The following is a 12,500-nucleotide window of genomic DNA, read 5'->3' on the forward strand; positions in this document are numbered from 1 at the left end:
TACATGTTTCAATGCTGTATTTCCTCCTAGCAGGGATTTATTACATGTTTCAATGCTGTATTTCCTCCTAGCAGGGATTTATTACATGTTTCAATGCTGTATTTCCTCCTAGCAGGGATTTATTACATGTTTCAATGCTGTATTTCCTCCTAGCAGGGATTTATTACATGTTTCAATGCTGTATTTCCTCCTAGCAGGGATTTATTACATGTTTCAATGCTGTATTTCCTCCTAGCAGGGATTTATTACATGTTTCAATGCTGTATTTCCTCCTAGCAGGGATTTATTACATGTTTCAATGCAACAACAACAAAAAAGTGTCACCTTTTTGGGCCCTCACCAGTTTGCATCCCAGTAATGTACTTGTTCTCTTGCTCAGTTGTGCACCGGGGCCTCCCACTCTTTCTATTATGGTTAGAGCCAGTTTGCGCTGTTCTGTGAATGGAGTAGTACACAGCGCTGTACGATATCTTCAGTTTCTTGGCAATTTCTCGCATGGAAAAGCCTTAATTTCTCAGAACAAGAATAGACTGACGAGTTTCAGAAGAAAGTTATTTGTTTCTGGCCATTTTGAGCCTGTAATCAAACCCACAAATGCTGATGCTCTAGATACTCAACTAGTCTAAAGAAGACCAGTTGATTGCTTCTCTAATAGGACAAGTGTTTTCAGCTGTGCTAACATAATTGCGAAAGGGTTTTCTAATGATCAATTAGCCTTTTAAACCCCTCTGTTGTCTTAAGGGTTAAAAATGACCCGCCACTATGTTTAACAGCAGAGAAAAACCCCGAAATGATCTTATTTCAACTTTAAATTTGATTACTTTTTCTAGAGGGACCCCAACATCAGAAAAAGTGAAACATTGCATTTGTTCATATTTCCATGAAAGCTGTACACAACCAGGTTACGAAGAATGTACCCGGCAGTTCTAAAATCATTTACACACCTTAACCACAGACACACACACATTCACTTTTCGGTTCAAAGACCAGAATTCAACATATTCATCACATATTGACACAATTTATATGCTGAATATGTGTAAAGAAGTGTCTGCTAAATAAACATATTTATTTGTTTCCCCCCAATCAAGAGTCCAGAGGAGGTGTTTATGGAGATCAGGCGTCCTCTGGAGTGGCATTGTAAACAGATGGACCACTTTGTGGGCCTCAACTTCAGCTCCAACTTCAACTTTGCACTGGTGGGACACCTGCTGAAAGGTAAGGGAGAGGACACAGGACACCTGCTGAAAGGTAAGGAGAGGACACAGGGCACCTGACTGAAAGGTAAGGAGAGGACACAGGACACCTGCTGAAAGGTAAGGGAGAGGACACAGGACACCTGCTGAAAGGTAAGGGAGAGGACACAGGACACCTGCTGAAAGGTAAGGAGAGGACACAGGGCACCTGCTGAAAGGTAAGGAGAGGACACAGGACACCTGCTGAAAGGTAAGGGAGAGGACACAGGACACCTGCTGAAAGGTAAGGGAGAGGACACAGGACACCTGCTGAAAGGTAAGGAGAGGACACAGGACACCTGCTGAAAGGTAAGGGAGAGGACACAGGACACCTGCTGAAAGGTAAGGAGAGGACACAGGACACCTGCTGAAAGGTAAGGGAGAGGACACAGGACACCTGCTGAAAGGTAAGGAGAGGACACAGGACACCTGCTGAAAGGTAAGGAGAGGACACAGGACACCTGCTGAAAGGTAAGTAGAGGACACAGGACACCTGCTGAAAGGTAAGGGAGAGGACACAGGACACCTGCTGAAAGGTAAGGAGAGGACACAGGGCACCTGACTGAAAGGTAAGGATAGGACACAGGACACCTGCTGAAAGGTAAGTAGAGGACACAGGGCACCTGCTGAAAGGTAAGTAGAGGACACAGGGCACCTGACTGAAAGGTAAGGAGAGGACACAGGACACCTGCTGAAAGGTAAGGGAGAGGACACAGGACACCTGCTGAAAGGTAAGGGAGAGGACACAGGACACCTGCTGAAAGGTAAGGAGAGGACACAGGACACCTGCTGAAAGGTAAGGAGAGGACACAGGGCACCTGCTGAAAGGTAAGGAGAGGACACAGGACACCTGACTGAAAGGTAAGGAGAGGACACAGGGCACCTGCTGAAAGGTAAGGAGAGGACACAGGGCACCTGACTGAAAGGTAAGGGAGAGGACACAGGACACCTGCTGAAAGGTAAGGAGAGGACACAGGGCACCTGACTGAAAGGTAAGTAGAGGACACAGGACACCTGCTGAGGACACAGGGCACCTGCTGAAAGGTAAGGAGAGGACCTGACTGAAAGGTAAGTAGAGGACACAGGGCACCTGACTGAAAGGTAAGGAGAGGACACAGGACACCTGCTGAAAGGTAAGGAGAGGACACAGGGCACCTGACTGAAAGGTAAGGAGAGGACACAGGACACCTGCTGAAAGGTAAGTAGAGGACACAGGGCACCTGCTGAAAGGTAAGGAGAGGACACAGGGCACCTGCTGAAAGGTAAGGAGAGGACACAGGGCACCTGCTGAAAGGTACAGTGCCTTGCGAAAGTATTCGGCCCCCTTGAACTTTGCGACCTTTTGCCACATTTTAGGCTTCAAACATAAAGATATAAAACTGTATTTTTTTGTGAAGAATCAACAACAAGTGGGACACAATCATGAAGTGGAACGACATTTATTGGATATTTCAAACTTTTTTAACAAATCGAAAACTGAAAAATTGGGCGTGCAAAATTATTCAGCCCCCTTAAGTTAATACTTTGTAGCGCCACCTTTTGCTGCGATTACAGCTGTAAGTCGCTTGGGGTATGTCTCTATCAGTTTTGCACATCGAGAGACTGAAACTTTTTCCCATTCCTCCTTGCAAAACAGCTCGAGCTCAGTGAGGTTGGATGGAGAGCATTTGTGAACAGCAGTTTTCAGTTCTTTCCACAGACTCTCAATTGGATTCAGGTCTGGACTTTGACTTGGCCATTCTAACACCTGGATATGTTTATTTTTGAACCATTCCATTGTAGATTTTGCTTTATGTTTTGGATCATTGTCTTGTTGGAAGACAAATCTCCGTCCCAGTCTCAGGTCTTTTGCAGACTCCATCAGGTTTTCTTCCAGAATGGTCCTGTATTTGGCTCCATCCATCTTCCCATCAATTTTAACCATCTTCCCTGTCCCTGCTGAAGAAAAGCAGGCCCACACCATGATGCTGCCACCACCATGTTTGACAGTGGGGATGGTGTGTTCAGCTGTGTTGCTTTTACGCCAAACATAACGTTTTGCATTGTTGCCAAAAAGTTAAATTTTGGTTTCATCTGACCAGAGCACCTTCTTCCACATGTTTGGTGTGTCTCCCAGGTGGCTTGTGGCAAACTTTAAACAACACTTTTTATGGATATCTTTAAGAAATGTCTTTCTTCTTGCCACTCTTCCATAAAGGCCAGATTTGTGCAATATACGACTGATTGTTGTCCTATGGACAGAGTCTCCCACCTCAGCTGTAGATTTCTGCAGTTCATCCAGAGTGATCATGGGCCTCTTGGCTGCATCTCTGATCAGTCTTCTCCTTGTATGAGCTGAAAGTTTAGAGGGACGGCCAGGTCTTGGTAGATTTGCAGTGGTCTGATACTCCTTCCATTTCAATATTATCGCTTGCACAGTGCTCCTTGGGATGTTTAAAGCTTGGGAAATCTTTTTGTATCCAAATCCGGCTTTAAAATTCTTCACAACAGTATCTCGGACCTGCCTGGTGTGTTCCTTGTTCTTCATGATGCTCTCTGCGCTTTTAACGGACCTCTGAGACTATCACAGTGCAGGTGCATTTATACAGAGACTTGATTACACACAGGTGGATTGTATTTATCATCATTAGTCATTTAGGTCAACATTGGATCATTCAGAGATCCTCACTGAACTTCTGGAGAGAGTTTGCTGCACTGAAAGTAAAGGGGCTGAATAATTTTGCACGCCCAATTTTTCAGTTCTTGATTTGTTAAAAAAGTTTGAAATATACAATAAATGTCGTTCCACTTCATGATTGTGTCCCACTTGTTGTTGATTCTTCACAAAAAAATACAGTTTTATATCTTTATGTTTGAAGCCTGAAATGTGGCAAAAGGTCACAAAGTTCAAGGGGGCCGAATACTTTCGCAAGGCACTGTAAGGAGAGGACACAGGACACCTGCTGAAAGGTAAGGAGAGGACACAGGACACCTGCTGAAAGGTAAGGAGAGGACACAGGGCACCTGACTGAAAGGTAAGGAGAGGACACAGGACACCTGCTGAAAGGTAAGGAGAGGACACAGGGCACCTGCTGAAAGGTAAGGAGATGACACAGGACACCTGCTGAAAGGTAAGGAGAGGACACAGGACACCTGCTGAAAGGTAAGGAGAGGACACAGGACACCTGCTGAAAGGTAAGGAGAGGACACAGGACACCTGCTGAAAGGTAAGGAGAGGACACAGGACACCTGCTGAAAGGTAAGGAGAGGACACAGGACACCTGCTGAAAGGTAAGGAGAGGACACAGGGCACCTGACTGAGTCTCAGCCAGAGCAGATTCCATTCCTGTGACAGTACTGAATATCATATAAACCCCAGCTTCTCTGTCACTATCGCTTAAGTAAACATTCATAAAATGTTTGAAATTATGGTATTTGTTTGGGTCTATTCTAGCTAGATAAAGAATAGATGGATGAAAGACATTGGCCTGACTTGCTGAGCCGCTGATGAAAACCTGTCTTCCCCACTGTCAGAGACTCAAACTGGCTCTATTGACTAGGTGCCCTTGTCCTGCAGTGACAAAGAGCTTGGCAGCAGTTGTTGGTGTTTTCACTTGTCTCTGTAGTCTACTTGTCACTAGCTGTATTTAATGTTGTGTACTCTGTAGGTCTTGATGTGTTTTAATGCTAACCGTGTTGAATTAATGTGGCCATGCTAAAATGTACCAAGCTAGCAGTAGAGTGGTGTATGGCTATGACTAACGTGCCACTCTGTTTTACTTCTCCTGTGTGTGTCTATTTGAAGGCTTCAGACACCCGTCCCCCACCACGGTGGCTCGGACAGTGCGTATCCTCCACACGCTGCTGGCCCTGGTGGGAAAACACCTCAACTGTGACAAGTTTGAGGTCAACAGCCAAAGCGTGGCCTACCTGGCAGGTCAGTTCCAGTCAGTCTCCTACACACTGACTCCACTCACCCACACCAGACCTCTGTGTCAACTCACTGGATATGCAATGTGCTTGGATAGCAAGCAGTGTGTTGCTGTAAAAACATGTTTGTAAAACAGATATGATGGTCTGTCATATTGTGCCTCCCATTGTTTGAATAACCTGCAAAATTCCTTGTATCTTGATTTCCTGGTGCCTGTAGGTCAGTTAAAAAAAAAAACATCAAATCAAATTTTATTGGTCACAAACACATGGTTAGCAGATGTTAATGCGAGTGTAGCGAAATGCTTCTGGTTCTGACAGTGCAGTAATATCTAACAAGTAATCTAACAATTCCCCAACAACTACCTAATGCACACACATCTAAAGAGGTGAATGAGAATATGTACATGGATGAGCGATAGGCAAGGTGCAATAGATGGTATAAAATACAGTATATACATGTGATATGAGTAATGTAAGATATGTAAACATTATTAAAGTGACATTATTTACAGTGGCATTGTATAAAGTGACTAGTGATCCATTTATTAAAGTGACCAATGATTTCAAGTCTGTATATAGGCAGCAGCCTCTCTGTGTTAGTGATGGCTATTTAACAGTCTGATGGCCTTGAGATAGAAGCTGTTTTTCAGTCTCTCGGTCCCAGCGTTGATGCACCTGTACTGACCTCGCCTTCTGGATGGTAGCAGTGTGAACAGGCAGTGGCTCGGGTGGTTGTTGTCCTTGGTGATCTTTTTGGCCTTCCTGTGACATCGGGTGGTGTAGGTGTCCTGGAGGGCAGGTATTTTGCCCCGGTGATGCGTTGTGCAGACTGCACCACCCTCTGGAGAGCCTTGCGGTTGAGGGTGTTGCAGTTGCCGTACCAGGCTGTGATACAGCCCGAAAGGTTGCTCTCAATTGTGCATCTGTAAAAATTTGTCAGGGTTTTGGGTGACAAGCCAAATTTCTTCAGCTTCCTGAGGTTGAAGAGGCGCTGTCGCCACACTGTCTGTGTGGACCATTTCAGTTTGTCTGTGATGTGTATGCCGAGGAACTTAAAACTTTCCACCTTCACCACTGCTGTCCCGTCAATTTGGAGAGTGGGGTGCTTGCTCTCTCTGCTGTTTCCTGAAGTCCATGATCATCTCCTTTGTTTTGTTGACGTTGAGTGAGAGGTTGTTTTCCTGACACCACACTCCCAGAGCCCTCACCTCCTCCCTGTAGGCTGTCTCTTCATTGTTGTTAATCAAGCCCATTAATGTTGTGTCGTCTGCAAACTTGATGATTGAGTTGGAGGCGTGCATGGCCTCACAGTCGTGTGTGAACAAGGAGTACAGGAGGGGGCTGAGCACGCACCCTCGTGGGGCCCCTGTGTTGAGGGTCAGCGAAGTGGAGGTGTTGTTTCCTACCATCACCACCTAGGAGCGGCCCGTCAGGAAGTCCAGGACCCAGTTGCACAGGGCAGGGTTCAGACCCAGGGTCTCAAGCTTAATGATGAGCTTGGTGGGTACTAAGGTGCTGAATGCTGAGCTGAGTTCAATGAACAGCATTCTTACATATGTATTTCTCTTGTCCAGATGAGATAGGGCAGTGCGATGGCGATAGCGTCATCTGTGGACCTGTTGGGGGGTATGCAAACTGAATTGGGTCTATGGTGGCCGGGTAGGATGGAGGTGATATGATCCTTGACTAGTCTCTCAAAGCACTTCATGATGACAGAAGCGAGTGCAATGGGGCGATAGTAATTTAGTTCAGTTAACTTAGCTTTCTTGGGAACAGGAACAATGGTGGCCTTCTTGAAGCAAGTGGGGACAGCAGACTGGGATTTATTGATTTTATTTAACCTTTATTTAACCAGGAAGGGCTCATTGGGATTTAAAATCTCTTTTTCAAGAGCATCCTGGCCAAGATGGGCAGCACCAAGTCATTACAAAAATTACAGACAAACAACATGAAAAACTACAAGTAATCTAGTAAAAACCATAGAATTCACAAGAGTATAACAAAATCAAAAACAGCAAATTAAAAACATTGACAGGTCAGGGAATCAGTCTCAAGATCATTCATCAGTGATTTAAAAATACCAATCGGGACAAGTTCTTCCAGTTTAAAAGGATTTTGTAAGGCGTTCCAAGACGATGGCGCAGAGTACATAAAAGCCCTTTTACCAAATTCAGTTCAGACATTTGGAACAGTTAGCAGGATAAAGTCCAGCGAACGAAGAGAGTACCCACCACATTTCTGAACAATAAAAATGCCCAAATAAAAAGGTAGTAAACCAAAAATGGCTTTGTAAATAAAAGTATACCAGTGACTGAACCTATGAGTGACTAGAGAAGGCCAGCCAACCCTGGTATACAAAGTGCAGTGGTGCGTAAGGGTTTTGTAGTTTAAAATAAATCTCAAAGTGCCATGGTAACGGGTGTCAATTGATCTCAAACACTGAGCGGAAGCATTCATATATAAAATATCCCCATAGTCTAGTAAAGGCATAAATGTAGCTGATTACTAGCCTCCTTCTGGCTTCAAAAGAAAAACAGCCCATGTTCCTAAAATAAAATCCCAATTTCAGCTTCAATTATTTTGTAAGTTGTTGAATATGCAATTTAAAAGAGAGGCCATCATTAATTAAAATTCCAAGATATTTATATGAGGTTACAACCTCAATCTCCTTGACAGGTCCCTGACAGTAATAAGTGAAAGGTTCATAGGTCTATTGTTACTGGATCATTTCCTCCTCTTCGTCTGAAGAGGAGGTGTAGCAGGGATCGGACCAAAATGCAGCGTGGTTATTATTAAACATCTTTAATAAAGATGATAACGAACAATACAAAACAATAAACGTAACGTGAAAAACCGAAAACAGCCCTATCCGGTGCAAACAAACACAGAGACAGGAACAATCACCCACGAAACACTCAAAGAATATGGCTGCCTAAATATGGTTCCCAATCAGAGACAACGATAAACACCTGCCTCTGATTGAGAACCACACCAGGCAACCATAGACTTTCCTAGACTACTATACTACACCACAATCCCATAACCTACAAAAAAAACCTAGACAAAACACACCACATAAATAACCCATGTCACACCCTGGCCTGACCAAAATAATAAAGAAAACACAAAATACTAAGACCAGGGCGTGACATCTATTTCTTGCTTTAGAAAACACTGTTAGTTTAGTTTTGTCAGTATTGAGGATAAGCTTCAATTGACACAAGGTATGTTGAACAGTATAAAAAGCAGTTTGCATGTTCTGGAAAGCTTTTGTAAGAGACGAGGCACAACAGTAAATAACAGTATCATCAGCATAAAAATGAAGTTGCGCATTTTTGAACATTTTGTCTAAATAATTTATAAAAATAGTGAATAAGAGAGGACCAAGTACAGAGCCTTGGGGCACACCATTAAAGACAGACAATTTAACAGACATAAATAAGCCCATCAAATTGAGTGCACTGAGTTCAATCAGACAGATAGTTAGCAAACCATGCAACTGCATGCCCTTAAAGACCTACACTCGACAGTCTCTGCCTTCGTATAGCATGATCAACTGTATCAAAAGCCTTCGAGAGATCAATAAAAAGTGAGACACAGTGCTGTTTTTAGGGATTGGATAGGGATTGGTTGAATATGTCTGTAAAAACACCAGCCAGCTGGTCTGCGCATGCTCTGAGGACGTGGCTAGGGATGCCGTCTGGGCCAGCTGCCTTGCGAGGGTTAACACATTTAAATGTTTTACTCACGTCAGCCACGGAGAAGGAGGGGGATGGGTGGGGGGGAGGCAGCAGTCTTTTTTTTTATCATGTAAAATAAGGAATTGTCGCCTCTTCATAAATGTTTCTGCAATGATCCCATCACTGGTTTTCACTGCTCTGGTGTGTGTCTGTGTGTGACTGAATGTGTGTGTGCAGCCCTGCTCACAGTGTCAGAGGAGGTGCGTAGTCGCTGCAGTCTAAAACACAGGAAGTCTCTGTTGCTGTCTGAGATGGGCATGGAGAACGTTCCCATGGATACCTACTCTCTGCACCACACTGACCCCAGCTTCAGGTGAGGCGCTCTCTACATCAGACACTTAGAACCTGAATAGGTTTAATCTTTTCCAAAGTTGCGTCAGTCATTTTCTGTAATACATATTGTTGGTAAATATTTTTACAATCAAGCTTGAATAGTTCTATCCTTACCTGTAGCCCCCATCTCCTCCCCTCAGGACACTGAGAGAGTGCCAGCCGTGGGCGTCTCCCAAGCGCTATCTGAATGCCTACTACCCCACGGTGGGGCAGATCAGCCCCCGTACACGCAAGTCCATGAGCCTGGACATGGGCCAGGCCTCCCATGCCAACACCAAGAAGCTGCTGGGTAACTATAATGTTGCTGCTAAACAACACTGTTAATGTTGTCTAAGAGTTCCCCTTAGCATTGTTTTTTGGGCTCCCGAGTAGCGCAGTGGTCTAAGGCACTGCATCTCAGTGCAAGAGGCGTCACTACAGTCCCTGGTTCGAATCCAGGCTGTATCATATCGCGCCATGATTGGGAGGCCCATAGGGTGTAGCACAATTGGCCCATCGTCATACGGGTTTGGCCTAGGTAGTCATTGTAAATAATACTTTTTTTCTAACTGACTTGCCTAGAGTGGCAAGAAAAAGTATGTGAACTCTTTGGAAATACCTGGATTTCTGCATAAATTGGTCATAGAATTTGATCTGATCTTCATCTAGGTCACAACAATAGACAAACACAGTCTTCTGAAACGAATAACACACAAACGATTATACGTTTTCATGTCTTTTATTGAACACACAGTGTAAACATTCACAATGCAGGGTGGGAAAAGTATGTGAACCCTTGGATTTAATAACTGGTTGACCCTCCTTTGGCAGCAATAACCTCAACCAAATGTTTTGTGTAGTTGCAGATCAGACCTGCACAACGGTCAGGAGGAATTTTAGACCATTCCTTTTAACTGTTTCAGTTCAGCAATATTCTTAGGATGTCTGGTGTGAACTGCTCTCTTGAGGTCATGCCACAGCATCTCAGTTGGGTTGAGGTCAGGACTCTGGACTGGGCCACTCCAGAATAAGCATTTTCTTCTGTTGAAGCCATTCTGTTGTTGATTTACATCTGTGTTTTGGGTCATTGTCCTTTTGCATCACCCAACTTCTATTGAGCTTCAATTGGCGGACAGATAGCCTAACATTCTCCTGGAAAATGTCTTGATAAACTAGGAAATTCATTTTCCCGTCTGATTGCAAGCTGTCCAAGCCCTGAGGTAGCAAAGCAGCCCCAAACCATGATGTTCCCTCCACCATACTTTACATTTGGGATGAGGTTTTGAGGTTGGTGTGCTGTGCCTTTTTTTCTCCACACATAGTGTTGTCTTCCTTCCAAACAACTCAACTCTAGTTCCATCTGTCCACATAATATTTTTCCAGTAGCGCTGTGGAACATCCAGGTGCACTTTTGCGAACTTCAGACTTGCAGCATTGCAGCAATGTTTTTTTTGGATAGCAGTGGCTTCTTCCGTGGTGTCCTCCCATGATCACCATTCTTGTTTATTGTTTTACGTATCGTAGACTCGTCAACAGAGATGTTAGCATGTTCCAGAGATTTCTGTAAGTCTTCAGCTGACACACTAGAATTCTTCTCAACCTCATTGAGCATTGTGAGCTGTGCTCTTGCGATCATCCTTGCAAGACGGCCACTCCTAGGGAGAGTAGCAACAGTGCTGAACTTTCTCCATTTATAGGCAATTTGTCTTACCATTGACTGATGAACGTCAAGGCTTTTAAACATACTTTTGTAACCCTTTCCAGCTTTATGCAAGTCAACCATTCTTAATCTTAGGTCTTCTGAGATCTCTTTTGTTTGAGGCGTGGTTCACATCAGGCAATGCTTCTTGTGAATAGCAAACTCAAATTTTGTGAATGTTTTTCATAGGGCAAGGCAGCTCTAACCAACATCTCCAATCTCATCTCATTGATTGGACTCCAGGTTAGCTGACTCCTGACTCCAATTAGCTTTTGGAGAAGTCATTAGCTTAGGGGTTCACATACTTTTTCCAACCTACGCTGTGAATGTTTAAATGATATATTCTGTATAGACAAGAAAATAGAATGTCTGTGTTATTAGTTTAAGCACACTGTCTATTGTTGTGACTTAGATAAAGATCAGATCAAATTTGATGACCAATTTATTCAGAACCCCAGGTAATTCCAAAGGGTTCACATACTTTTTCTTGCCACTGTAGTTAAAGGTTAAATTAAAGTATATATATTTATACTGCTGCACCAGAGGTGTATCATGCGAGCCGTTTTATTGGGTGTATACTGTGTATGCTTGGTAGCCCTGCTCATGCTGACTATGATCAGGCAACATTGACTACAGTGTAAGTTACATCTCAAGAAATACACAGCTGGTGTAAGATAGACATCCCATGTCACCACTCACAATCTTATTCCCTAGACCCTCTCCTCACCCTCTTCAATCATTACCTCGACACTGTCTGTGGTGTATTTCTCCAGACTACAGGAAGAGTTTTGATCACTTGATATCGGACTCCAAAGCACCAAAGAGACCAGATACGGAGTCTGGCGTCACCACCCCGCCTAAGGTGAGGTGTGTGACCGAGAACGCCTACGAGATAGACAGCCAAAGAATGGGCCACTCCCACCTCCGCAAGGTGTCTGTGACAGAGTCCAACGTCCTACTGGACGAGGAGGTGCTGACTGACCCCAAAGTCCAGGCCCTGCTTCTCACTGTGCTGGTGAGGGGAAGAACACATACACACACAGAAACTCACACCTGGCAAAATAAGAAGTACTTACAAAGTGGGTAATAAAATAAGAAGTACCTATCAAATTTTATTTGTCACATACACATGGTTAGCAGATGTTAATGCGAGTGTAGCGAAATGCTTGTGCTAGCGGGTAGTAAAATAAGAAATACTTATAAAGCGGGTAATAAAATAAGAAATACTTATAAAGTGGGTAGTAAAATAAGAAGTACTTATAAAGCGGGTAATAAAATAAGAAGTACTTATAAAGCGGGTAATAAAATAAGAAGTACTTATAAAGCGGGTAGTAAAATAAGAAGTACTTATAAAGCGGGTAGTAAAATAAGAAGTACTTATAAAGCGGGTAATAAAATAAGAAGTACTTATAAAGCGAGTAATAAAATAAGATGTACTTATAAAGTGGGTAGTAAAATAAGAAGTACTTATAAAGCGGGTAATAAAATAAGAAGTACTTATAAAGCGGGTAATAAAATAAGAAGTACTTATAAAGCGGGTAGTAAAATAAGAAGTACTTATAAAGTGGGTAATAAAATAAACAAACCATATGTAACCGTCAA

General features: G+C 43.5%; 1 protein-coding gene across 3 annotated transcripts in view; it reads left to right on the plus strand.

Moving 5' to 3' along the window:
- Positions 1-1,093: 1,093 nt before the first annotated feature.
- The window catches only part of LOC139386234 (neurofibromin-like), a 34,214-nt gene continuing 22,807 nt past the window's right edge, over positions 1,094-12,500 (plus strand). For all 3 annotated transcript variants that reach the window (XM_071131720.1, XM_071131722.1, XM_071131721.1), the window contains exons 1-5: positions 1,094-1,218; positions 5,020-5,151; positions 9,065-9,200; positions 9,361-9,509; positions 11,672-11,913. In XM_071131720.1, coding sequence (XP_070987821.1) covers positions 1,110-1,218; positions 5,020-5,151; positions 9,065-9,200; positions 9,361-9,509; positions 11,672-11,913 — 768 coding nt within the window. In that variant the 5' untranslated portion in view covers positions 1,094-1,109. The remainder of the gene's footprint in view (positions 1,219-5,019; positions 5,152-9,064; positions 9,201-9,360; positions 9,510-11,671; positions 11,914-12,500) is intronic.

Source organism: Oncorhynchus clarkii, chromosome 27, assembly GCF_045791955.1.
Source record: "Oncorhynchus clarkii lewisi isolate Uvic-CL-2024 chromosome 27, UVic_Ocla_1.0, whole genome shotgun sequence".
NCBI classification, from domain to species: Eukaryota; Metazoa; Chordata; class Actinopteri; order Salmoniformes; family Salmonidae; genus Oncorhynchus; species Oncorhynchus clarkii.